Source organism: Ranitomeya variabilis, chromosome 1, assembly GCF_051348905.1.
Source record: "Ranitomeya variabilis isolate aRanVar5 chromosome 1, aRanVar5.hap1, whole genome shotgun sequence".
NCBI classification, from domain to species: domain Eukaryota; kingdom Metazoa; phylum Chordata; class Amphibia; order Anura; family Dendrobatidae; genus Ranitomeya; species Ranitomeya variabilis.
In genome coordinates this window covers 1004415087-1004442916 of record NC_135232.1, presented here as the reverse complement: position 1 = coordinate 1004442916, position 27830 = coordinate 1004415087, and the positions used below count along the sequence as shown (strand labels likewise).

Here is a 27830-nt window from a genome sequence, read left to right as displayed (position 1 = left end):
CATGCACACACTCATTTAATGGAAAACAAATATTCTTGGAAGTGCTTCTTTAAGACTATGTGGTTATAGAGACATAGTAAGCAATTTTGCAATTGTTGGCGTTTTCAGAGATCACTTTGTAGAACCTGTACATTTTATCATAACAAACGTGAAACAGATTATGGTGTGTTCTAAAGTGTCCATCAATAAATAAATAAATTACAAGCACAATATCTTTCCATGGATAAGTACCTACATAGAGGTAACTTGTGACTTTCTACTAATTAACAGGATTAAAAATTATATACTTACAAATGAACAATTTTGGGTCGTACCGTTTATTCTGCCAGTCGTGTAATAACGTTGGAACACAGGGTGAGGTGAGGATTGAGCTGTAATGGCCATACTGAGGACATCCATAAGCATTCTGTTATAGGGAGAGCACAAAGGCCACCAGTGGTCATGCATGACAGAAGAAGGTGCGCTCCGATACTGGGTCAGCTGCAAGAGGTTTCTGCATTTTAACATTTGTGCAAATGTTCTGAATTATCTAGTAAGGGCTCATGCAGACGTGCATGGTTCTCGGAGCGCAATGCACAGACTGGCCCCGGGTCTCCTGACTAGAGAGTGACAGCTTTATAGAAATATATCAGTTCTAGTTGGGAGACCTGTGGCCAGTCCATGCATTGTAGTCAGCGATCAGACAGAGATCCTCACAGGTCTGCAAAAGCCCTTAGACCGACTGGAGCCACAATCATTTTATATCATTAGCTCATAACTGATATAACTATCCTGTTATTTGTGCCATGAAACCGTTATATGATACTCAAGAAATACCTTTTATGTACCGACAGTGTAAATTACTTGTCAATCATCAGTTGTGTGGAGACAACGCAGCTGGTAACAGGCGCATTGTATAAAGAGTGCATATTACACAAGGTGAAGCAGGAATGATAACTCAGATAAAGCAGCATAGTACAATATTAATGAACAATCACCTTCAACACATCAGTTGTAATACAAAAAAAAATATTGGCATGGAATAAAAGAAAATAAAAAAATTGCAAGAATACGTGTTGTGAGATTCATCATAGCATAAAAGAAAATTCACAGGTAAGAAGACGCTTTACTGAAATATCTCCCACATTGAAACAACGGCTGTATATCATTGTAGTAGTAGCCTCTTGGAATCCAAAAGTTACAGCTTACTTCTCTTTCTAGCACAACCTTCATGAATTTGTCATAAACTAATAGTAGCATCTGCTCCTGTATTTATAGGTCACAGCTTTAGTCCCTCCGTCAGTTATCAGCGGCCTCCTTTACTTAGGTACAATATACCTGTGTCTTCAAAATGCATTGAGCAGCTTCCAACGCGTTTCCATCCCACGGAAACTTCAGAAAGGATGTGACCTGAATAAGAGAACCAGTCACCAACTGAAAGGGGGGAAAGCCATCTACGGTCTGTAACTGCATGATTATTTGTATGTTTCACATGCCACCGGGATGTGTCATTTCAGATGGAGGACACGAGCTCACAACATATCATGATAAAGTAGTTTCTGTACAGACCATTACAATGATTAATCATGTGTTAGTCACTTACGTAGGAGACAGTTTAACCTGAGATTAGCTGAAGTCCATAGCCTCAACTTTTCCAGTGTCATTAAACACCACAATGGGAATATGATATTCTGCCACTATCGGAACATTGTGCCATATCTGGTACTACATGGAGTGTAAAGACACTTGGAGTGTGGGTAGTAGATTTAGAAAGGACTAGACAATTTACAAAGTTAAAAAGGTGCAGGTTTAGAGGATGTCAATGATGATTTCCAGGTCTGCCATGACTTATCCCAACTAAAAGAACAGTATGAATGCATGTATGTGCGTTGCATGAAGAATTATGGCCTTGTTATGTTTCTAGGGCACCAAGTCAATAGAAGTCTCCCTTAAACTGTCTATGCATCCTTATATTCTAAACATTCATCAGTCACCTATTGGCTTCCACCAGGAACACATGGTTATCATATAGATCTACTATCCGAAAAAAATAAAAGAGGCACTAAGATTTTTCAGATTTTCCCATTCAAAACAGCAGCACAGACAAAGGCCACCATTGCTGAAACAAATTGTGGCAGTGCTTTGGAAAAGAAAATTAAAATAAAATGGAAATATAGTTAATCATGGAGACACATAAATGATTTTCAAGTTTGTTTTAAAAACTACCTTCCAGCCCCTGAGTATAATCCCAAAAAATTATTGTCTTTATAGCTGTGTTCCTACAAACAGAGCTAGAAGCACTTTTACAGACATTATCTTGAATCAAGATGATGTAAACATGTAAAAAGTTTAAGGTAAAAGCAGTCTTGTAAACATTAACTGCAGGATCACCCCGTCCTGATCCTGCAGATCTTCGTTCTCCTTCATTATGTGTTGAAGGTTCTTTGCTGCACCCAGTCCATAACTGCAGCAGGTTCCAAGATATCTTCTGCCAAGTTCATTGTGCATTGGTCTTCCACTCTATACACTAAGGATGTTATTCATCTCCCACTTCTGTGATGATTTGCTGGAGTCACAGTCTGACAAGAACACTTTGTGAAGAACCTCAGAGCGATCCAAGCATTTTCCAGATGGGATATGGGTGAATCTGTTTATGTTCTAGGGGACACAAAGATTTATTTTTAGAACTTCCAAGTTTGTCAAAATATATTTGATGACATTTCTCTTGTCCTAGTGGGAATTTTATTTTTTTTTTTAAAGTATGAGATCTACATTTTTGGACATCTAAAAAAGAAATTGGACACAAGGCACTGGCACATGCGTGCATGGATTGCTGCAATCATTTTTGATGCTGTTGTGCCAACATAATAATTCCGGCCACATTTAGCTACTTTTTACACTCATTTCACAACTATGCCTTGTTCATAAAAGATCACGCTGCTCCACCCTTCTGCTCTATTTTATGCTGTAAATCAGATGTCAGTAAATGTGTGAGACCCACAACAGTTTGGTCAAGACTTTTCATAGCGGAGACCAACAAGAGAACAGCAGGTAGACTGTTGAAGATTGTTTGATCCCTAATCTAAGATCTCCTGGTAGACTGCCCTCTACAATTTAGCCATTACTGTTTATTATTAATTGTACTTGCTAAAAAGTCAGTGATGAAGACACAAATGAAGCAGAACACATTGAGAAAATGTATCAAGCTTAATGGGCCAGAAGTCTGGCACCATATTTATTAAAGGTGCTAGACCTTTTCTGAGCCTTGTGCAATAAGGGAGTGTGGCTTAGACTGAAAGGGTTACCTAACATGTAATGTCATGAGCCAAATTGGTACAAATTTCTGGCAGAAATTAAGGCAATTATAGGGGTTTTCTGTGACTTATTATTTTCTCATATGGGGCGAAGAACTAACAGCCAGGTAGTTTCTAACCATCTATCTGTTCTGGTTGGCGATGACCTTTGCCGGCTCAGACCAGTCACAGACTGCTCCTACTGGTGATTTCCAAGACGTCATGTTGACAGAGTCTTCTCTTCTGGTCTGCTCTATTGAAGAGGAGTCTCTGCCGATGTCATGCCGATTGCCAGCTACCAATCAGCATGACATCTGGAGCGTCGCCCTGTTGACAAAGCAGACTACAAGAGGAGGAGCTAGTCTGTTGACAGAGGTGAACTGAAGCAGGGAAATTGCTGGGAGATTGTCCTTGTGCAGAGCAGGTAGGTAGTTAGTACCTACCTGTCTGTTAGTTCTTTGCCCCACACAGAAAATAATAAAAGTCCAGGATAACACCTTTAAAAGGTGACATACACTGAGACTAGATAGACACAGAGAAGACAGGCTAACGGAGCGCCAAGCTGGCGGCCAGGGGGGATGTTGATTGAGAAACGTCCTATGCGGCTCCTGCCGGGTGCCTCAGGAGAGGAATAAACAGTGAGTTGCAGGATACTCCGGTCACATGGGAGCGCACAGGACACAGATGAAAGGATTAAAAGATACTGCCACCTGATGAAGACAGAGCTGTTCCGTCGAAACGCGTTGTAAACAAATAAAATTCTAATCCTTTCATCTGTGTCCTGTGCGCTCCCATGTGACCGGAGTATCCTGCAATACACTTAGACTAGACAGTCTAAAGATAAACCTGATTTCTCAAACAGCATGAACCAGGGTTATAAATATGGTTGTACTCTAGACGGTCTTAAGGCTGCCTAGTCCAAGTCTGCACTAAGAACTAGTATTGATGTATCTGCCTTGTTGCATTGTTGGCCTCAATAAGACTTCTTTCACACTTCCGTCGGTATGGGGCCGTCACAAAGCGTCGGCGCAGCGTACCGACGGACAGTGGAGATTTTCTGCACAACATGGGCAGCGGACGCAGTGTTTCAAGGCGTCTGCTGCCCATAGTAAACTCCCAGGGAGGAGGGGGTGCAGTTACGGCCAGGCATGTACAGCTTATACAGCTTAAAATGTAGGACACGACGTACGAAAAAACGTTCCCTTGAACATTTTTTCGCTGCGACGGTCCGCCAACTACCGACGCATCCAGTGCACAACGGACGCGACGTGTGGCCATACGTCGCAATCCGTCGGCAATAGAAGTCTATGGGAAAAAAACGCATCCTGCGGGCACATTTACAGGATGCGTTTTTTTCCCAAAACGAAGCATTGTCACGGATCTAAAAAGACGGAAGTGTGAAAGTAGCCTAAGAAATAAAGTTTTTAAATCTGGCCCAGCTCATACCTGGCAGTGCCCAACAGGAAATTAATCATATTGTTGAGTTAAACTCTACAATCAGGGATTACTTAACGTGGGGCAAAAACTGATGACGAATATCAATGGACTGTAATAAACTATTTTGATTTAGTTATTCACTTACCTTAAAATATTGCCATTCCTTGTATTCATTCAGATTACAGTGTGTGATCATCACTGCTGTGCCGTCCTGCCCTTTAGTTAGACACTGATCATACTGCATCAACTGATTAGCTTCATTGATACGGAAAAGCTGATTGAGCAAAACAACATCTTTCAGTGTCTGGTGCTCAGTAAAAAAAAAATATAGTGTTACACCTATCTACTAAATACAGTATGCTGCTTTCCTAGTATGCCTCTATACAACTAATCCATGATGAGACAGGTCACGTGTATCTCCTCTGTCTAAAGCAATGAAGAAGGAAGCCTTTTGCAATATACTTAAGTTTTTGTTCTTGTCTTGATTTGCGCTATAGCAGAAACAGTAATACTTTCCCCATGTAACTGACTTCAGTAAAGATCTGGCATATTGCGATTTGGAAAGTTACACCGCAGGCCGTGTGATTCAGCTCTGCGCTCCGTACTGTGAGGTGGATGTCGCTTATTAAAGCAAGGTACATGCACATCAAATTCTATCAGGTTATGAGATTTCTGCAGGAATTACACATTATGTCACACTGATAACTACATTTTTAAGATAGGCAACTTGGCAGTACAGAAAATATGGCACAATATATAAGCTTATTACGCATGATACAAGTCTGGAATATACAGATGTGACCACTCAATCTTTCTTGACTTTCATTAATTTATACAATTAGTCATTGGACTAATTCAATACTATCTCATGCCAACCATTAAAACTATAGACTATGAGGCCAATTCATCAAAGCTTTTATACCCATCTTGATCAATTGTTCCCAATGTTTTTTCATGTTTTGTAAAGGGGTTGTCCCATGAACAAAGTACATTTTAATCACTAGATCTTGTAATATAAATAATTTTCACAATTGGATGTGTTTAAATAAAATATTCCTATATTTTTAAATGTAAATGTTATAAATGTGTCCCTGCTGTGTCCTGTGTAATGGCTGTGTCTGACTGTGCAGGGACATGGTCTGATCATACCACATCTACTGGGTACAGGAGAAAGCAAAAGAGAGGATACAGACAGAACTGCACAGGATCACAAACAATTCTCTCTGTTGGGTAAAACATTTCCCTGTCTGTTTTTAAGCAATATTTGCGATTCCCTGCTGTAATGTCTGTATACTCTTTTGCTTCCTCCCCTGACCAGGAGCTGTGGTAGGATCAGACCATGTTCCTGCATGGTCAGAAACAGCCATTACACAGTACACAGCAGGGGCACATTTATAAGATTTTCTCAGCACAGGAACATTATTTTTTTTTTTAACTCATCCAATTGTGAAACATTATTATTAGATCTATTGATTAAAATGAACATTGCTCATGGAACAACTCCAGAAACATCTTGAATATATCAGTTTTATATCAGTTTTAAAGGGAAGCTGTCAGGTGACACATGCTGCCCAAACCGTGGGCAGCATATTTCAGCAACTGGCTGTAAGATCACAGCCAGTCATGTTTGACTCTGAAAGGCTCAAGTGTCTCAGACAAAAAACATACTTTTTAAATAGACACCAAGGACCAAGCTGCACTGTGCACTAGTCGTACAGGTGGGTTCCGCAGGTAGGCAAATGCCCGTAAGTCACTGTAGGTGGGTGAGGAGGAGCCACCGGGGGCCCGCCTGTACAACTGGTGCACAGTGCAGCTTGCTGCTTGGTGTATTAAACGTATGCTTTCTTTTTTGGAAACGCCGCAGCCTTTCAGACTCAAACATGACTGGCTGTGATCTTACAGCCAGTGGCTGAAGTATGCTGCCCACTGTTTGGGCATCATGTGTCACTTGACAGCTTCCCTTTAAAGGCAAATTATGCATAACATATCTTAACTTCACACATTTAACTCACCTGGTTGCCACCCATTCTATGGCAGGGGCCAAGTTCCACCACACCTCCATTTGTATGACCCATGCTGTCAATGCAATAGCTGGAATCTAGACCTCTTATCTATAAGGAAATATATAAAGATTTACATGATACAAACATTTATACTGTACATGATTCAACATTAGAAAAAGTGACCTAGTAGCACTAGTACAGCACAAGATATTCTGGATGTCATGGTGTTTTGGTGTGTTCCATTGTACAGTCTATTACCGCTAGCCCTCCACGATAAGCATCATGCAAGCATGGCTCTAGGACCTACAGGGAAAGAAATACTTGCTGCTGTAGCATCTGCTTCCTATTGCAGGCAATTTATATGAAATGGACATTAATATGAAGATTGCAGACAATGTGGCCATACAGCTAGAGAAAGGCAGACAGAACCTGATGATACCAGAGGAATGCTCCAATATTAAGAAGACCATGTGCATATGGGAATATATGGGGTTGTTAAACATTGGATGCTCCAATACCCTCCAACAATCCTCCTATAGCCACTTGGTATTTGTAAACCTGTTTCATGATGCTGTATATTGTGGGAAGGGAATAACTTACATAGGTCTACTAAGGAAAAATGTAGGCTACATATTTTAGGTATAATAATAATAACTAGATGGGCATTTCCTGCAGGAAATACATGGTGCTTGAACAGCGCTGCCAGCTTTACAGCAGCACTTTTCACACACGGGACCAGGGGGGCCACTTACTTTTCCACACCCGGGACCAGGGGAGCACTTACTTTTCCACACCCGGGACCGGGGCGCACTTACTTTTCCACACCCGGGACCGGGGCGCACTTACTTTTCCACACCCGGGACCGGGGCGCACTTACTTTTGCACACGGGGCCGGGGGCGCACTTACTTTTGCACACGGGGCCGGGGGCGCACTTACTTTTGCACACGGGGCCGGGGGCGCACTTACTTTTGCACACGGGGCCGGGGGCGCACTTACTTTTGCACACGGGGCCGGGGGCGCACTTACTTTTGCACACGGGGCCGGGGGCGCACTTACTTTTGCACACGGGGCCGGGGGCGCACTTACTTTTGCACACGGGGCCGGGGGCGCACTTACTTTTGCACACGGGGCCGGGGGCGCACTTACTTTTGCACACGGGGCCGGGGGCGCACTTACTTTTGCACACGGGGCCGGGGGCGCACTTACTTTTGCACACGGGGCCGGGGGCGCACTTACTTTTGCACACGGGGCCGGGGGCGCACTTACTTTTGCACACGGGGCCGGGGGCGCACTTACTTTTGCACACGGGGCCGGGGGCGCACTTACTTTTGCACACGGGGCCGGGGGCGCACTTACTTTTGCACACGGGGCCGGGGGCGCACTTACTTTTGCACACGGGGCCGGGGGGGGGGGGCACTTACTTTTGCACACGGGGCCGGGGGGGCACTTACTTTTGCACACGGGGCCGGGGGGCACTTACTTTTCACACACGGGGCCGGGGGGGCACTTACTTTTGCACACGGGACGAGAGGGTGTCATAGTCACTTTATTCTGATGTTTGACTTTGATAAATGATCATGTCCTAAAATGGACACCGTACATTTGCATAGCTGCCATCTTTGGAAGGTCAAGTTGGGGGTAATGGAAAGTTCGCCATTATTTCCTATGGGAAATTTTTTTTTAAAAAATGCGATTTAAATAAAATCTACATATCGGATCGACTATAAAAGTCATAGCACACCTGTCCCCACCGAGGGCTTCGAAACGCCATCTGAACGGGGTCTCTGCGCCGAGCGGTTCGGGCCGCATTAATTGCGGAAAACGCGGAGAAGAATAATAATAAAATATAAGAAATCGGATTACAATATGTTGCTTGAACCTAGGAGGTTCAAGCACCATAATAATAATAATAATAATAATAATAATAATAACAACAATGTTGGTTTCATGTGTGTAAATGTATTTTTTTTTTTTGTTTTTTTACACAATTCCCTGGCCGTTAACCGCTTCACAACAAACACTGTATATGTACTGCACAGCAGGAAGTGTGTTCCTGCAATCCGCTGTACATGTACTGATCAGCACATTATGATTGTGATCGCATCACGATGATGACCTCCATGGTGACTTCAAGCAAAATAATAGCGGTGGGGTCACCCAGGTACAGTGGCTTGTAAGGTTCTGCTCTCTGACACGCATCCTGCCTGTGTCTGATTGACAGCTCTAATACCCTGCAATGCAAAAGCATTAGAGAGTGTTCGATTAGTGATCTAAGCAGGGAAAGTTGATGTTCCATACTGGGACTAAGTTAAAAAAAAGAAAAAGTTACAAAAAATAGTGAATAAAAGTTTGTAAAAATGTGAAAAACTGAAAGGGAAAGTAAGAAAAAAAGTGAAAAAACATCTGCATGTAAAAACTCAATTTTTCAGTAAAAATAAAAAGTAAATAAAAAAAGAACATATATTTGGTATCCCCGGGTCCGTAACTAACCAACCTATAAAATGGTCATATTGTTTAACCAGTTTCGTGAACACCGTTAAAAAAAAAAAAAAAAAATATCCTAAAAATATAAATTTTTCATTATACTGACACACAAAACATGGAATAAAAAAGTGATTGAAAAAAAAAATCACATAAAAAAAATTGTATCAATAGAAATGTAATCTGGTGCCACAAAAAACAAGCTCTTTTATAGCGCTGTCGAAAAAAAAAAAAGTTACAGCTATCAGAATATGACGATGGAGAAAACAAAAAGTTTGTAAAAAATAGTTTTGTGTGCAAAGGTAGCAAAATGTAAAAAAAAAAACCTATATAAATATATTATTACTGCGATCACAAAGACCCAAAGAATAAAAGTTATCTGATCCCTTTTACCACACGGTGAATGGCGTGAAAAAAAATGCTGAACCATTTTTGAATTTCTGTTTTTTGTTCACTCAGCCACCCAAAAAGCGTAAAAGTAAAATAAGTTATGTAGTCCAAAATGGTAAAAAAAAAAAAAAAAAAAGAAAAGTTAACTTGTTCAGCAGAAAAATAAGAATATGGCAAAGCAATAACAAATACTTTATTTTTTGTAAATCCGAGTTTTAGTGTGCAAAAAATGGCAAATTACACTTGCTCAAAAAAATAAAGGGAACACTAAAATCCCACATCCTAGATATCACTGAATGAAATATTCCAGTTGTAAATCTTTATTCATTAGATAGTGGAATGTGTTGAGAACAATAAAACCTAAAAATGATCCACGCAAATCACAACTACAGTAATATCCCACGGAGGTCTGGAGTTGGAATGATGCTCAAAATCATAGTGGAAAATGAAGTTACAGGATGATCCAACTTCAGTGGAAATGCCTCAAGACAAGGAAATGATGCTCAGTAGTGTGTGTGGCCTCCATGTGCCTGTATGACCTCCGTACACCTCCTGGTGTATAATTACAAGATAAATGGCGCAGTGCATGTGTATTTTATTGTAAATGTATTTCGCTAATAGATAAAAGAAAAAAAATGGCGTGGTGGTCCCCTTTAATTTTACTAACCAGCTGAATGAAAGTGGACAGCTGGGGGCTGGTGTTATTATTCTGGAAAGGGGCCAATACCCATGAAGCTTCCCAGGGTATTATTATCAGCTCACATCTGTCTCCGTAGCCTTTACGGTTATTAAAATGGGGGACCCCAAAAAAATTGATGTGGGGTCCCCCTATATTTAATAACCAGCAAAAGCTAAACAGACAGCTGTGGGTTGATACTAATAGGCTGGAAAGGGGTCATGGATATTGGCCACCTCCCAGACTAAAAACACCAGCCCTCAGTCCCCCCAGAAATGGTGCATCCTTTAGATGCATCAATTCTGATGCTTAGCCTAAAGCTCTACCCATTTGCCATGGTGTGTTGGCAAGTGGGATAATGGTTTTGGGGTTGATGTCAGCTGTTTTATGTCTGCTGACATCAAACCCAGGGGTTAGTAATGGAGAGGCATCTATCAGACACCCCCATTAATAACCCCGTAATCAAAAGTAAGAAATACACAGAAAAAAAGTGCTTTAATTGAACAAAACAGTCCCCAACAATTACCCACTTTTACTCAGTTATTAATGTAAAAAAAAAATAAAAATCTAAGTAATCCTCACTAGAGATTGGCGAACCCGAACAGTAAAGTACTGAACACCTACTTCACCAGGAAGTCTGTTACTGTTCAGGTTCGGCCCACTGAATACCGGGTGTCGAGGCAAGCACGGCATCTAATCGGCAGTAAAATCATTACCGCCGTTCAGACAGCCGCGGTTCCCAAGCTGTCCAGTGACAGCGTGAGCCTGCAGCTGTGATCGGAGGTAGAAAGTAACTGGCGTCGGGCTGATGGGACTACTGCTCCTATCAGCCTATGCACTTTGCACTTAGCAGAGCTGTATTTATTTAACTAATAATAACTTAATAGAAATCTCAATTGTAAAAACTATTCGTACAACTTTGAAAAGCTTTGTTTTATAAATTAATTTCTTTTTTAATAAGTGTGTTTCAGCACAGTCATGTAGAGGAGAATCTCCTGTGGTGTTACTAATGGGTAATTAAACAAGCATTTAATGCAATGGAAGAAAATGAAAACTGAGAATACTCCAAGGAATGACGACGCTACAATTTGAGCTCTTAAAAAAAAAAAGAAAAAAAAGAAAAAAAAAAAGCTATTCTTACACGGTACACATGTAAGGTTTGTTTAAAGAATTTATGAGTGTCCTATTAATCTAAATATGGTTCACATAAATTCATGGACATTCTGCAGAAATAACCACATTCATAAGAATATATATTTTTACCAATAAATCTTTCACAGGTGAATATACCATAAGTTATCAGATATGTTCTCGGAGAGGATATGTGCTAATCTCCTCCAAGTAGTCGTAAAAGGCTTGTGGATAATATATTCCACTAGAGGTCAGAGTTAGAAAAGCCTCTCCAAAGGATTTCAGCAAACTGAACTGCATATGTATGCGTTTCTCAGGTGAAGAAATAAATTGGTACTTAAACCACAGTTAATTGAAAGCTGGGACTAAGCCAAAATAACTACACAAAATTAGATGTACAAAAAGGGGTAAATACCAACTGACCAATTCCTTTTATGTAGAAAGGTGGATCATAATAGAAAGGTTCAACATTAATGATGCTGGGAAAATCTGGGACAAAAGGATAAAATGGAGAATTTATGCAAGAAAAGAAAAATGCAGCAAAACCTCTTTAAACAACATCACATAATCCTGACAGTGAAAATCCAGCACAGATCTTTAGCCTATAGTACTGTATAAATTAGAAATTTCACAATACCAGACGAGGAATAGGCAGTGATTACTGATAATTTTTCAATAATTCCTTGTCGACCACTCACGGCGTTTAATCTGGCCAGGCCTGTGGTGTTTCCTCCAGGTGTCGTCTTCCAGATTCCTGGTAAAGAAGTTTGCCCCTTTAATTTTATCTCCCTCATCCCCGCCTCCTCCAGTTTCTGTTGATCGCAGTTTAGAGTATGAAGTATAGAGAATTGTGGATTCTCGTGAGGTACAAAATTTCCTCCTGTACCTAATCCATTGGAAGGGATAAGTGTTGTGAATTAGACTTTTTTGGCTCCCTCTTGTGGTTACTAGTGATATGACTCTGGGATTGTCTTTCCTCAGTTTGGCACTCACCTGGGTCGTTAGTCCAGGGGAGTTGCTATATAAGCTTCCTGGATCCTCAGTCCAGTGCCTGGCATCGTTGTAATCAGATCCTTTCTGTTTGCTCCTGTCTGCTGGTCCGGGTTCGTGCAAAATTAAGCTAAGTCCTGCTTCTTTGTTTTTTGGTTATTTGCTTGCTCTCATTTTTGTCCAGCTTGTACTAAATGTGATTCCTGACCTTGCTGGAAGCTCTAGGGGGCTGGTGTTCTCCCCCCGGGCCGTTAGACGGTTCGGGGGTTCTTAAATATTCCAGCGTGGATATTTTGATAGGGTTTTTGCTGACCATATAAGTCATCTTACTATATTCTGCTATTAGCTAGTGGGCCTCTCTTTGCTAAATACCTAGCTCATTCTTACGTTTGTCTTTTCCTCTTACCTCACCGTTATTATTTGTTGGGGGCTTGTATCCAACTTTTGGGGTCTTTTCTCTGGAGGCAAGAAAGGTCTTTCTTTTCCCTTCTAGGGTTAGTTAGTTCTCCGGCTGGCGTGAGACGTCTAGAACCAACGTAGGCACGTTCCCCGGCTGCTGCTATTTGTGGTGCTAGGATTAGATATATGATCAGCTCAGTTACTACTGCCCTATGAGCTGGTTGTTTGTGTTTGCAGACTTAGTAATTATTTCTGAGACCCTCTGCCATTGGGGTCATAACAGTATGCCAGGCCAACATTGAATGTTTAATGCATTGCTGAAGTGGGATTATAAGAAAGGAAATTCTGAGTTTTTTTTTTTTTTTCTTTTCCTCTCTTCCTCCCCTTTACCTCTGAGTGGCTTGAGCTTGCTGCAGACATGAATGTCCAGACCTTGATTACAAGTGTACACCAGCTTGCTGCTCGTGTGCAGGGCATACAAGATTTTGTTACCAGTAGTCCAATGTCTGAACCTAAAATACCTATTCCTGAACTGTTTTCTGGAGACCGATTTAAGTTTAGGAATTTCAGGAATAATTGTAAATTGTTTCTATCTCTGAGACCCCGTTCATCTGGAGATTCAGCTCAGCAAGTTAAAATTGTTATCTCTTTTTTACGGGGCGACCCTCAGGATTGGGCTTTCTCGCTAGCGCCAGGAGATCCGGCATTGGCAAATATTGATGCGTTTTTTCTGGCGCTCGGATTGCTTTACGAGGAACCCAATCTTGAAGTTCAGGCAGAAAAAGCCTTGCTGGCTATTTCTCAGGGCCAGGATGAAGCTGAAGTGTATTGCCAAAAATTTCGGAAATGGTCCGTGCTTACTCAGTGGAATGAGTGTGCTCTGGCTGCAAATTTCAGAAATGGCCTTTCTGAAGCCATTAAGAATGTGATGGTGGGTTTCCCCATTCCTACAAGTCTGAATGATTCCATGACGCTGGCTATTCAAATTGACCGGCGTTTGCGGGAGCGCAAAACCGCTAATCCTCTGGTGGTGTTGTCTGAACAAACACCTGATTTAATGCAATGTGATAGATTTCAGACTAGAAATGAGCGGAAAAATCATAGACGTCAGAATGGGTTGTGTTTTTACTGTGGTGATTCTACACATGTTATATCAGCATGCTCTAAACGCCTAACAAGAGTTGTTAGTCCTGTCGCCATTGGTAATTTGCAACCTAAATTTATTTTGTCTGTGACTTTAATTTGCTCATTGTCTTCTTACCCTGTTATGGCGTTTGTGGATTCAGGTGCTGCCCTGAGTCTTATGGATCTGTCATTTGCCAAGCGCTGTGGTTTTGTTCTTGAACCGTTGGTAAATCCTATTCCTCTTAGAGGTATTGATGCTACGCCATTGGCGGAAAATAAACCGCAGTTTTGGACGCAGGTAACCATGTGCATGACTCCTGAACATCGGGAGGTGATTCGTTTTCTTGTTCTGCATAAAATGCATGATTTGGTCGTTTTGGGTCTGCCATGGTTACAGACCCACAATCCAGTCTTGGATTGGAAGGCAATGTCTGTGTCAAGTTGGGGCTGTCAGGGAATTCATGCTGATTCCCCGCCGGTGTCTATTGCTTCCTCTACTCCTTCGGAAGTTCCTGAGTATTTGTCTGAATATCAGGATGTATTCAGCGAGTCCAGGTCCAGTGCTCTGCCTCCTCATAGGGACTGTGACTGCGCCATAAATTTGATTCCAGGTAGTAAATTTCCTAAGGGAAGACTATTTAATCTGTCTGTACCTGAGCATGCCGCAATGCGTTCGTATATCAAGGAGTCTCTGGAGAAGGGGCATATCCGTCCATCCTCTTCCCCTCTTGGTGCGGGATTCTTTTTTGTGGCCAAGAAGGATGGATCTTTGAGACCTTGTATTGACTATCGGCTTCTGAATAAAATCACTGTTAAATTTCAGTATCCTTTGCCTCTGTTGTCGGACTTGTTTGCCCGGATTAAAGGTGCCAAGTGGTTCACCAAGATAGATCTTCGTGGTGCGTACAACCTTGTGCGCATTAAGCAAGGAGATGAATGGAAGACAGCATTTAATACGCCCGAAGGTCATTTTGAGTACTTGGTGATGCCTTTTGGGCTCTCTAATGCTCCCTCAGTGTTTCAGTCCTTTATGCATGATATTTTCCGGAAGTATCTGGATAAATTTATGATTGTTTATCTGGATGATATTCTGGTTTTCTCTGAAGATTGGGACTCACATGTGGAGCAGGTCAGGATGGTGTTTCAGGTTTTGCGTGAGAATGCTTTGTTTGTTAAGGGCTCAAAGTGTCTCTTTGGAGTACAGAAGGTTCCCTTTTTGGGGTTTATTTTTTCCCCTTCTGCTGTGGAGATGGACCCAGTCAAGGTCCGAGCTATTCATGATTGGACTCAACCCACGTCAGTTAAGAGTCTTCAGAAGTTCTTGGGTTTTGCTAACTTCTACCGTCGTTTTATCGCTAATTTTTCTAGCGTTGTTAAACCTTTGACGGATATGACCAAGAAAGGTTCTGATGTTGCTAACTGGGCTCCTGCAGCCGTGGAGGCGTTCCAAGAGTTGAAGCGCCGGTTTACTTCGGCGCCTGTTTTGTGCCAGCCTGATGTCTCACTTCCCTTTCAGGTCGAAGTGGATGCTTCTGAGATTGGGGCAGGGGCCGTTTTGTCGCAGAGAGGCCCTGGTTGCTCGGTAATGAGACCATGTGCTTTCTTCTCTAGGAAGTTTTCGCCTGCTGAGCGGAATTATGATGTTGGCAATCGGGAGTTGCTGGCCATGAAGTGGGCATTTGAGGAGTGGCGTCATTGGCTCGAGGGTGCTAAGCATCGTGTGGTGGTCTTGACTGATCACAAAAATTTGATGTATCTCGAGTCTGCTAAACGCCTGAATCCTAGACAGGCCCGCTGGTCATTGTTTTTCTCCCGTTTTGACTTTGTGGTCTCGTATTTACCAGGTTCAAAGAATGTGAAGGCTGATGCTCTTTCAAGGAGCTTTGTGCCTGACTCTCCTGGAGTCGCAGAACCAGTTGATATTCTTAAAGAGGGAGTTATCTTGTCGGCCATTTCTCCTGATTTGCGACGTGTGTTGCAGAGATTTCAGGCTGGTAGACCTGACTCTTGTCCACCTGACAGACTGTTTGTTCCTGATAAGTGGACCAGCAGAGTCATTTCCGAGGTTCATTCCTCGGTGTTGGCAGGGCATCCGGGAATTTTTGGCACCAGAGATCTGGTGGCTAGGTCCTTTTGGTGGCCTTCCTTGTCACGGGATGTGCGGTCATTTGTGCAGTCCTGTGGGACTTGTGCTCGAGCTAAGCCTTGCTGTTCTCGTGCCAGCGGGTTGCTCTTGCCCTTGCCTGTCCCGAAGAGGCCTTGGACCCACATTTCCATGGATTTCATTTCAGATCTCCCGGTGTCTCAGGGCATGTCTGTCATCTGGGTGGTGTGTGATCGCTTTTCTAAAATGGTCCATTTGGTGCCTTTGCCTAAGCTGCCTTCCTCTTCCGATCTGGTTCCTGTGTTCTTTCAGAATGTGGTTCGTTTACATGGCATTCCTGAGAATATTGTGTCTGACAGAGGATCCCAGTTTGTTTCCAGGTTCTGGCGATCCTTTTGTGCTAGGATGGGCATTGATTTGTTGTTTTCGTCTGCCTTTCATCCTCAGACTAATGGACAAACGGAGCGAACTAATCAGACTCTGGAGGCTTATTTGAGGTGTTTTGTTTTGGCAGATCAGGATGATTGGGTGACCTTCTTGCCGTTGGCTGAGTTTGACCTTAATAATCGGGCTAGTTCCGCTACTTTGGTTTCGCCATTTTTCTGCAACTCTGGTTTCCACCCTCGTTTTTCCTCGGGACATGTGGAGCCTTCTGACTGTCCTGGGGTAGATTCTGTGGTGGATAGGTTGCAGCAGATCTGGAATCATGTGGTGGACAACTTAAAGTTGTCACAGGAGAAGGCTCAGCGTTTTGCCAACCGCCGCCGCGGTGTGGGTCCCCGACTTCGTGTTGGGGATTTGGTATGGCTGTCTTCTCGATTTGTTCCGATGAAGGTCTCCTCTCCTAAATTTAAGCCTCGCTTCATCGGTCCTTACAAGATATTGGAAATCCTTAATCCTGTGTCCTTTCGCTTGGATCTTCCGGTGTCGTTTGCCATTCACAACGTGTTCCATAGGTCTTTGTTGCGGCGGTACGTTGTACCTGTGGTTCCTTCTGTTGAGCCTCCTGCTCCGGTGTTGGTTGAGGGCGAGTTGGAGTATGTGGTGGAGAAGATCTTGGATTCTCGTCTCTCCAGATGGAGGCTTCAGTATCTGGTCAAGTGGAAGGGCTATGGTCAGGAGGATAATTCCTGGGTGGTTGCCTCTGATGTGCATCCCTTAAGGGGGGGGGGGGTACTGTTGTGAATTAGACTTTTTTGGCTCCCTCTTGTGGTTACTAGTGATATAACTCTGGGATTGTCTTTCCTCAGTTTGGCACTCACCTGGGTCGTTAGTCCAGGGGAGTTGCTATATAAGCTTCCTGGATCCTTAGTCCAGTGCCTGGCATCGTTGTAATCAGATCCTTTCTGTTTGCTCCTGTCTGCTGGTCCGGGTTCGTGCAAAATTAAGCTAAGTCCTGCTTCTTTGTTTTTTGGTTATTTGCTTGCTCTCATTTTTGTCCAGCTTGTACTAAATGTGATTCCTGACCTTGCTGGAAGCTCTAGGGGGCTGGTGTTCTCCCCCCGGGCCGTTAGACGGTTCGGGGGTTCTTAAATATCCAGCGTGGATATTTTGATAGGGTTTTTGCTGACCATATAAGTCATCTTACTATATTCTGCTATTAGCTAGTGGGCCTCTCTTTGCTAAATACCTAGCTCATTCTTACGTTTGTCTTTTCCTCTTACCTCACCGTTATTATTTGTTGGGGGCTTGTATCCAACTTTTGGGGTCTTTTCTCTGGAGGCAAGAAAGGTCTTTCTTTTCCCTTCTAGGGTTAGTTAGTTCTCCGGCTGGCGCGAGACGTCTAGAACCAACGTAGGCACGTTCCCCGGCTGCTGCTATTTGTGGTGCTAGGATTAGATATATGGTCAGCTCAGTTACCACTGCCCTATGAGCTGGTTTTTTGTGTTTGCAGACTTAGTAATTATTTCTGAGACCCTCTGCCATTGGGGTCATAACAGATAAGGACGGGAAGAGAGATCCTGGGTTCCAGCTGGATTCATGAAGGCTGATCGTCTGGTCAGAGCCTTCCATTCTAAGTTTGCTGGGAAACCTGGGGGTTCGGTGGGCCCCCTAGAAGAGGGGGTACTGCCACAATTCCACCACTCATGGTGTCCTAAGGACGCTGAGAGTGACAGCTCAGCTGCTGTATGGGATCAAGGGCATGCTGGGCTGTCGAATATTGTGAGCAACAGCCCAGCTGCCCAAACTGGCAGGGCTTGTGGGGTTTCCTCCAGGTGTCAACCGTTCAGGGTGATTACCTTGCTATTTAGCTGGCTGGCAATCATTAGACCAAAGCCTTGCTCAGTGGTGTGTTAGCTCTGCATTCTGATAACATGATCTTTCTTGCTGGACCTTAGTTACCTGATCCTGGACTGTGCCTGTCAGTTTGTCTTATCCATTTGTATTTGACTTATCCTCTAGGCATTTGACCTCAGCCTCCTTAACTTTCCCGCCTCTTTTTTTGGCCGTGAGAAATGACTAAGTGTTACATTACAACTGGCCATATGCAAGTTTTTTTTCGTCAGGTATGGATCCTATTCACACACTTTGTTATCAGGTGATGAATCTGACCCAAATGATTCAGGATCTGGCTAAAGATCACCAGAATCTTGACTCATCACGGTTCCAGTTACAGGGTCAGGTGTCTAGCTTTATGAAAGTGACAGACATCTGTACCTTCAAACGTGCAGTTCACCTCTTCCGAACCTGCAGTGGCCCTTCCTAATAAATTTTCAGGGAAGAAGAATCAGTTTAAAGCATTCATGGAGACCTGTAGGTTATTTTTTTACCCTGCGACATCGGTCATCAGGTGCTGAGCCCCAGCGGGTAGGAATAACTATGTCTCTCCTGCAAGGAGGCCCTCAGACTTGAAAGTTTTCAATGTGCCCACAAGCCTCACATCGATTTTCTGTTGACACCTTAGGGTTAGTTTATGACAAACCTGACAAAATTCAGGTCGCTGAGGCTATGATCATAAGCCTGACATAGGGGAGCCGCACCGCTGAGGACTATTGTACCAAAATCCAACAATAATTAAAAAAAATAGTCAGCTTACCGGTCTGCGATGAAATCCCCAAACCTGCCAACGCCCAGCACGGATCGGGGTGAGCACCCACGCCAAATGAGAACAAGAGGAGAAATGACCCAGCTTGAGGCGGCTAAAACTTTGTGAAGCTTTACTGGACAACTTAAAAATGTATAATGTTCTTCAAAAATATGCATAGCAAACACCTGGCACAACAGTGAGGACGATCAAAGCGTTTCAACTACAGAGTCTTCCTCAAGATCATTTCAAGCTAGATCATTTCTCCTCTTGAAATCCAACAATGGTCCACTGAAATTCAGTGGAATGATGCGGCCCTAAGGTGTCAATTCCATAGAGGTATGGTATGTCCAAATCATTTAAGGACGATCTGGCCTTTGTTGTTTGATGGAGGCAATAACCTAGGCCGTGCGGTTGGACCGCAGAATTTGTGAGAGGTGTGGTGGACAGCATGATCCTTGTATACTCCCTTGAAGCATGTCAATTTACCTAAGGTGAGGTCAATGGAGCTTGGAGTTTCCAGTTTTAGTGCTGTAGAAGAAAAAAAAATGTAGACATGTTGGGACTGTCTACACTGTGATCTTGCAGGACATTTTTTTTTTAAAAGGACTGTCCAACTCACCTTCAAGCAAGCAGTCAGGAAAACGCCTAAGTCTGGGTGATTGTCGAGGGGGTCACCCAGACTTCCAGGTACCCTTTGTCTCCTCAGCTAAAGTACTGCTTAATACGGTTTTGTACTTCAAGAATCAGGTATTGCTAGCATTGTCTTTCATTGACTGTGGGATTAGGCCGGGGTCACATTTGCGAGTGTGATGCGAGTCTCTCGCATCAATAACCGGCACTACCGCCGGCACTCGGGACCGGAGCGTGCGGCTGCATAGAAATACATTAAGCCGCACACTCCGGTCCCGAGTGTTGGGTATTGATGCGCAAGTGTGACCCTGGCCTTAGGGACAGTTAGTCTGGAAAAAAACATTCACATTTTTGCTACTGATAAAACACCACCTCTTCAGAACTTTGTCAAAAGGGTAATGGTGGAATTCAAGCTTCAAGTGGGAGCACTTCACTCTGAATCCATTCCCTGTCTTGTCTTGGATAATTCATCTGCTGGGATGGCACTGGGGCTTCCATGGCTGCTTATTTACAATCCTGTTTTGATTGGTGTCAGAAGGAGATTGCTAAGTGGAGCTTCAATTGTCATAAGAAATGTCTAATTTTTGTAAAAATATGCTCTGCTAATTTGGAGGGTTTGGTGGGGCATCTGAAAGACTTCGGAGATGTGTTTTTGAAAAAGAGGTGGAGACATCTCCGCATCCGTCCCTATAATTGTGCTTTTAATCTTATTCCTAATGCCAAATTACCTGAAGCTCGACTTCATAAATTTGTCATGGCCTGAATGTACAGTCATGAAGAATCATGTGAACGAAAGTTTATGGAAATGTCAAATATGTCCTTCCTCCTTCCCTGTAGCTGCTGTATTTTTCTTTGTAAAAAAAGAAAGATAGTGACCTCTGTCCTTCCCATGATTTCCGAGAACTTAACAAAATTATTGTTAATAATACATACCCACTTCTTCTTATCCCCGACATTTATAATCAGCTTATGAGAGATAAGTGTTTTTTTAAACTTGACCTTAGAGGGGCTTACAGTTTGATACGCATTAAAAAGAGTGATGAGTGGAAAACGGCGTTTTTAACGTCAGCGGGTTTATTTGAATCTTGTCAGGCCATTTGAGTTAACCACTGTGCCAGCAGAATTTCAAAACTTTATAAATGTTATTTTTTATGATTGCTTTTTGAGATTTGTTGTGATTTACCTTGATATTTAAATTTTTCCACTGATTTGGATTCTCACCAGGAACGTATCAGTGTAGTATCATAAAGGTTAAGGGAGAATTCATTGTTTGTTAAAATTGAGAAATGAATTTTTTCTGTTCCGGAAAGATTTCATTCCTGGGGTACATTTTATCAGCTGATGGGTTTAGGATCGGTCCTATAGAAATGCAAGCCATAGTAGATTGGGTTCAACCTATTGACCTAAAAACACTGCAACATTTTCTAGGATTGACCTACTATCACAGGAAATTCATAGGGGTGTTTCAAAGATTTCTAAACCTCTTCCTGACCTCATACATAAGGGGGCAAATCTCAAGGTTTGGTTACTGGCTGCTATTAGGGCTTTTGAAAAATTGAAAATGTTTTTTTTCTGCTCTTGTTCTAATTCAACCCGATCTCCAAGAACCATTCATTGTGGAGGTGGATGCTTCGGAGGTTGGGGTATTGGCCATTTTATCTCAGGGCTCCAGAGCTCTGACCAATTTGCGGCCATGTGCATTTTTCTCAAGAAAACTCCCGATTGCCAACAATCAGAATTTCTTTCAGCAGACAAAAGTTACTAGCTGTTAAATTTGCCTTTGAGAAATGGAGGCATTTTTTGGAAACGGCAGTTCATGAAGTCACCGACCATAAGAATTTAGCTTACATTTAATCAGCTAAACGGCTGTTAGGGGTCGAGTTCCTGCCTCTGCACAGGGGGAATCTCGAGCCATCTCCGCTGCGGTCTCCCATTCTTCTCCTGCTGCAGTGGAGCCTGCTCAGCGGAGGCGTTGGTCCCAGCGTCATGCTCAGTCTGACACTGTGCGAAGGGTTACTGCTGCCTTTCCAGCTTCTGCCATTATAGCCAGTACTGGTCAGCGGCGAGCAGACGTCTTTGGGACGAAGTCCTACTTTTCCCCTTCTGAGCATGCCTAGGGTAAGATCTCTCATTGGAGATCAAGGGTCACATGCTCAGGTACTGCAGCTATTCCCATTGGTACTCTAGGAAGGTCCTGAAGTTGCTCAAGTTCTGTGACAGCTTCCCATTGGTCCTTTTTTGGAAGGTCCTGTAGTTGCTGCAGCTATAAAAGGTGTGCATGTCCGCACGGCCATGCGCTAGTATCATTCTGAGTTATGTGCTTTGCGCCAGTGTGGTCATGTGAGACTGTATTCAGGGAGCCGGCTGAAATAAGCCCTTAGAATACCGGCACCTCCGGTGAGGAGATTGTGTGCATGCATGACCACTGACTGCTCTCTGTTGGGCAGTTAGCCTGTGCTCCTGTGAAGTCCAACAGGGCGCAGTGCTTTCCTTTCACAGCTACTCTGTGAAGTAATAGAGCTAGTCTATACCGCCAAATAGTGCCACCATTTACTAGCAGCAGGTTCCCCTCCACGGTGGACCCCGGGCTGCGAACGCATCGATAATCATAAACATCTATATTTACTCGGTGCGTTCCGCTAGCCCTAACAACGGCTAACTTCTAGAAAGGTTAGTTGGTCCTTATTTTTTCTAGATTCAACTTTATTAATCACATTTAGGCCAGGGTCAAAGAATATGAAGGCTGACGCATTATCACGCAGTCTTAATTCAGTTTCTCCACCAGAACCTCCATCCTCCACTCTCCCTAAGGGCATTGTGATTTCTGTGGTATCCTCCAAATTGGAAGTAGAAATCCATAAAGTCCAGTCATTGTCTCCTTCCGCCACTCCATGGTCCAAATTATTTCTACCTGTGTACCTAAGATTGTGTCTGTTGCAGGAGTTTCAGGAATTCTGTCTTGAGTGGTCATCTTGGGGTCTCAGCTATGCAGAAAAGTCTTTTCGGGGCTGTCTATGAATAATGATCTTAAAGATTTTGTATCAGAGTGTGAAGTTTGTGCACGCTCTAAAGTCTGTTATAACCGGCCGACCGGGAATTGGCTCCATTACCAATTCCAGAAAGACCGTGGACTCATCTGGCCATAAATTTCATCACGGACTTGCCTCTGGTGGGAAAACTGTCATTTAGGTGGAGGTTGACAGATTCAGTACACAGACTCATTTTGTTCTTTTGTCAAGGTTACCTGATGCAGAGACACTCTCCATGTTTATTTGTCATGTTGTGAGATTGCATGGAATTCCTCTCAATATTGTGTTTGATAGGGAGTGCAATTTGCATCCAAATTCTAAAGAGCTTTTTTAGGAAACTGGGAAATAACTTGTGATTTTCCTCTGCCTATCACTCTGAAACCTATGGTCAGACAGAAAGGACAAATCAATCTTTGGCACAAATTTGAAGGTGTTTTTCTTCATTATTATCTCTTGCCAAGTTTGGTCAATAAGTCCACCGGAACCATGCCGTTTTTTGTAATTATAGTTTTCATCCCCATTTAGGTGAATTCTCTAGGTTAAATGTCCTGCGATGGATGTCGCCATACAGAAACCTGGAGATGTGTGGAGGGTGGTTCAAAAGAATATTGGGGCTGCTCACATTTTCCAAAAATAGCTGATTGAAAACATTTTGCCAGTCCCGTCTTTAAAGGATATATCCGGGACTTTATGGAAAAACAAAAAATGTGCCTAAGCACCAACAGGCAGGTAAATGCAACTTACCTGCCTGCTGTGCATGGCGCCGTTCTTCCCCGACACAGCTGGGGATTCAACTTCCTCTGCTGACATGACCGAGCGAGACTTCTGACATCATTCTGATTGACAGCCGGCTCCCCTAGTTAGGCAGTGGGGATCCTGAGGTCAATCAGAATGATGTCAAAGGTTCTGCCCTGTCGACAGAGTGGACTGAAAAATATGCCTTCGCTCAGTAGACATGACCAGCAGAGGCTTCTGAATCCCCAGCAGGTGTGGTCTGTGATCGTTCTGTGCTGTGGAAGAACAGCACCATGCATAACAGGCAGGTAAGTTGTAATGCTCCGTGCTTCTTGACTAGAAAGTCCATCCGTGGTTACCAGAAACCTAAGCAACGAGTCAAACAATCAAATAAATTAAAAGTCACTCATTAATTGACAATGGAATGGATTTTTAATAAGTACATTGCAAAGTTACTTGCTGAACAAGCACTTTACATTTTTACCTATTTACGATGAAGTGACAACCGCTTTAAGTCCTCCTGACATATGATGCACTATTACATTGCATGTCGGGTCCCTGTTCTTAAAGCAGGTTCAGAAGCTGAGCCTGCAATATTGCCAGTTGATGATGAGGGTATTACTCACCATTTGCCTGCCTCTAACAGCTGCGGGTCAGGTGGAGAACCACCCACTGTTAACTCCTTAAATGCCGCTGCCAATCTCTGGGGTGGTGAATGAATGGTTATCTGTTTCTTACATAGCGTCATCATATTCCACAGCATTTTTCAGACATTATCATCACTGTCCCTTTTGAGGCTCACAGTTTACAATCAAAATTTCCTATCAGTAAGTCTTTGGAGTGTGGGAGGAAACCCACACAAACACAGGGAGAACATTCAAATTCCTTGCAGATGTTGTTCAGGGCATAGGTTTCCAGTGCTATAAAGTAACAGTACTAACCACCGTGCTGACAGAGGTGGGGAACGTACCATTCTACGCGTCCCTCTGCCTTACCACACCACAATCACAGGGTGTGAATGGGCAGCCACGGCAGCTGAAGACCACCTATGAATGCTTGCAGCTGGCCTTCATAGGAGACTGTAACTTTTACTATATACTGAAAATATTGCTGCATATAGTATAATCTAAGGCTATGTGCACACGTTGCAGAATGTATGCGTTGTATGCACACGTTGCAGAATGTATGCATCACAACCCATTGAATTCAATGGGATTCCGCAATGCTGTGCTAATGCGGCGTATTTTTCCGTGGCTGAATCGCATCGCGGAAAATTACGCAGCATTCTCATTCTTTGTGCGGAATCGCGGCAATTCCGCACACAGAGGAATGCATTGATCAGCTTACTTTCCGCATGGGGCTATGCCCTCCATGCGCAAAGTAAGCGGATCATGTGCGGATGGTGCCCAGGGTGGAGGAGTGGAGACTCTCCTCCAGGCCCTAATAAAGAATTAAAATAAAAAAATAGTTATATACTCACCTTCTGGCGGCCCCGGATCCAGCCCAGGCCTTAGTGATGCTCCCTTTCCCAGTGATGCCTTGCGACAATGACCTGTGATGATGTAGCGGTCTTGCGTGATTCTACTTTATCTGGGGTCATTGTCGCAAGGCATCGCTGGGGAGTTGCCGGGAGCATCGTGAGGAACGGGAAGGCTGCGGGGGCCGCCGGAAGGTGAGAATATCACAATTTTTTTTATTTATTTTATTATTTTTAATATTATATCTTTTTACTATTGATGCTGAATAGGCAGCATGAATAGTAAAAAGTTGGTCACACTTGTCAAACACTATGTTTAACAAGTGTGACCAACCTGTCAATCATTTTTCCAAGCGATGCTACAAATCGCTTGGAAAACGCTAGCATTCTGCAAGCTAATTACGCTTGCAAAACGCTAGTGTTTAGCGGGAATATGCATGCCAATTCCGGGAGTTGCGGAATTGCCGCGGAAATATTTGGTATTGCTGTAACCATACTGACCTAGAGAGAAATATTTTTTGCACACAATAAATGCCATAAAAACAAACCCCAAAAAACTATGAACCGTAATGTTGATTTGTAAGAGAATTACATCCCAGGTAGTTCTCTATATATTGCTGGAAAATGGATCTACAACATTCAATTCTGAATATAGTTTCCATGTCCTCAAGTTGAATAAAGCAGTAGTTGTCAATGGCCGCACCGTCATATTCAATCTATGGGTATGGGACTGAAGAAGATGGCTGAGCACTGTACATGGCCATCTCCCCCACACCCATAGACTTGGAATTGAGCAGCGCTCCATTCACATGAGGATGTTGTAACCTTGTGATCAATGGGGTCCAGTGGTAGACCCCAGGGATCAGACCTGTGGCTAGGTTCTACTGTTGATTCTGGAACCAGCGACAATATTAGGTGTATATACTTTATTTGGCGACATGATCCCTCTGAAGGTTTGGACAACTTTTCTGTAAAGTTCAGCAGATATTGTAGTGGTGTAGTCTAAGCTTTCCAAACATACAATAAGAAATGATAAAGGACTCACCTCTCCCCAATCCACATTTTTAGGTGGCAGTGGATAGTGTGCAGGGATATCATACGCGATCTCTTCCATGAACCATTTAAAGCTTTTGCAGTTGTGGTCCTCTCTAAACCTTTTCAGCTCACTTATGTCTCCATAAGCCAGAGCTTTTGTTTCAGGACGACTGGCATAGAAATAGTCTCTGTACTCATCCCACCAAACTTCTACAACTCGAACGTAGTTCTGAAAGACGAAGTACATTATTGTAAAGGTGGCTAATGTGCAAACATATTACTGGAAGAAAAAAAAACACTAAACAGGTATCATTTGTACTCTGCTAGATTCCTGGCAAATTGCAGTTTCAGCAGGGCATTGGGTTATTACAACGTTTCCCACAATGGGTGTATTTTTGCTGACCAAAAACGCAGCTTCTTACAGATCAAGCAGAGTGGATGAGAGTTCTAGAAATTGTCTGCCCACATGAGGGTTTTTTAGTCTGTATAAACTGACCTGCATTGCGTTTTTGAAATCCGCAACATGCCAATTTGACTTGTGGGTATGCTCAACTTTATAAGCAGATTTTCCACATAGGCCGGGGTCTAATCACAAGTGTTGGTTCTCTTATTGGAGAGAATAGGATCGAGAGAATTGCAGCACAGGTTTGGAGAAGATGGAGAACTTAATTTCTCCATTGCCTGAGTCTGTGGATGCCGGACTGCACTCTGATGACATCCGAGAGCAATCTGATGTTTCACACGCACCCACAGACTTGTATGGGTGTGTGTGATCCAATTTCCGGAGCCGCTCACAGCTTGCTGCTATTTTTTACATAGACCAATTGAGACTGTAGAAAAAAAAAAATCGCAGATCTGCACTGTCCCATAGGATATAATTGTTCTGAATGCTATCCTACAAAACATCGCATACCACTCGGCCATGTTATACCCTTGTGTGAGCGAGCCCTTAGAATATTATTAGATCCGGAAAATCTGCAGCAGCAAAAAAATACGGGTAATCCACTCACGACTATCAATAAAGTTTAGTCAAAGCCAATACCAGGAAGTATCACACACAGAGCAGCTTTGTTTAAAACATAACATACAAAAAAAAAAAGACAAAAATTGAAGCATCAAAAACTCGATAAAAAAGCATGTAAAAAGCGCAATCAAAAAAGCAATGAAATGAAGGTGCAAAACGCTGTGGAAAATCTGCAACAACAAAAACTAAAATACCTATTGTCGGTATGTATCCCTAGGGTTCTTTCATAGTGCATTTTGGCACCCGTTCGATGATGCCGTCGGGGCTTACGTCCGAACTCCCCCGCAAAACGGGATTCGAGTGTATGCACGGACAGGGCCATTGAGTATAATGGTGCCGAAAGAGTGAACGTGCGCTCTGTCATGCACCTACTGGAGGCCGACACGCGGAAATAGTAGACTGTGTCAGGGTGTCTGTCTGCAGTAGGCGTATACACCCAAAAGCGATGCACAACAGAGCGCACTCTTTCGGCACCATTATAGTCTGTGGCCCTGTTGGCGCATATGCCCGAATTCCATCTTGAGGGGGGTACGGATGTAAGCCCTGACAGGACCAACAAATGGGTGCTAAAATGCAGTGTGAAAGCCCCCTCACACTTCCTAGCTATGTGCAATCCAACCTTTCTGGTGAATAAGAAAGTGACAACACCCACTGCATAGTGGTTGTTATGATGGATATTTGATATGCCAGGTTTTAGAGATTAGGGGAAATAACGATTGACCCTATTGGTTTTAGCATGGCCAATTCTTTATTCAGCGCCTACTATGTGTTATTTCTATATCTTTTGGTTTGTTAGGCTCTCTGCAGTGACACGCACAAAGTGCAGAGCGTAGAGATGAACAGCGCATTTCACTGCCATACAA

At 43.2% G+C, this 27830-nt stretch overlaps 1 protein-coding gene across 2 annotated transcripts in view; it reads right to left on the bottom strand.

The window, feature by feature from the left end:
* Positions 1-950: 950 nt before the first annotated feature.
* The window catches only part of GALNT7 (polypeptide N-acetylgalactosaminyltransferase 7), a 205901-nt gene continuing 179021 nt past the window's right edge, over positions 951-27830 (bottom strand). For both annotated transcript variants that reach the window (XM_077279506.1, XM_077279505.1), the window contains exons 9-12: positions 25954-26172; positions 6722-6820; positions 4855-4983; positions 951-2637 (exon numbers count right to left, since the gene is read on the bottom strand). In XM_077279506.1, the coding sequence (XP_077135621.1) occupies positions 2500-2637; positions 4855-4983; positions 6722-6820; positions 25954-26172 (585 nt within the window). In that variant the 3' untranslated portion in view covers positions 951-2499. The remainder of the gene's footprint in view (positions 2638-4854; positions 4984-6721; positions 6821-25953; positions 26173-27830) is intronic.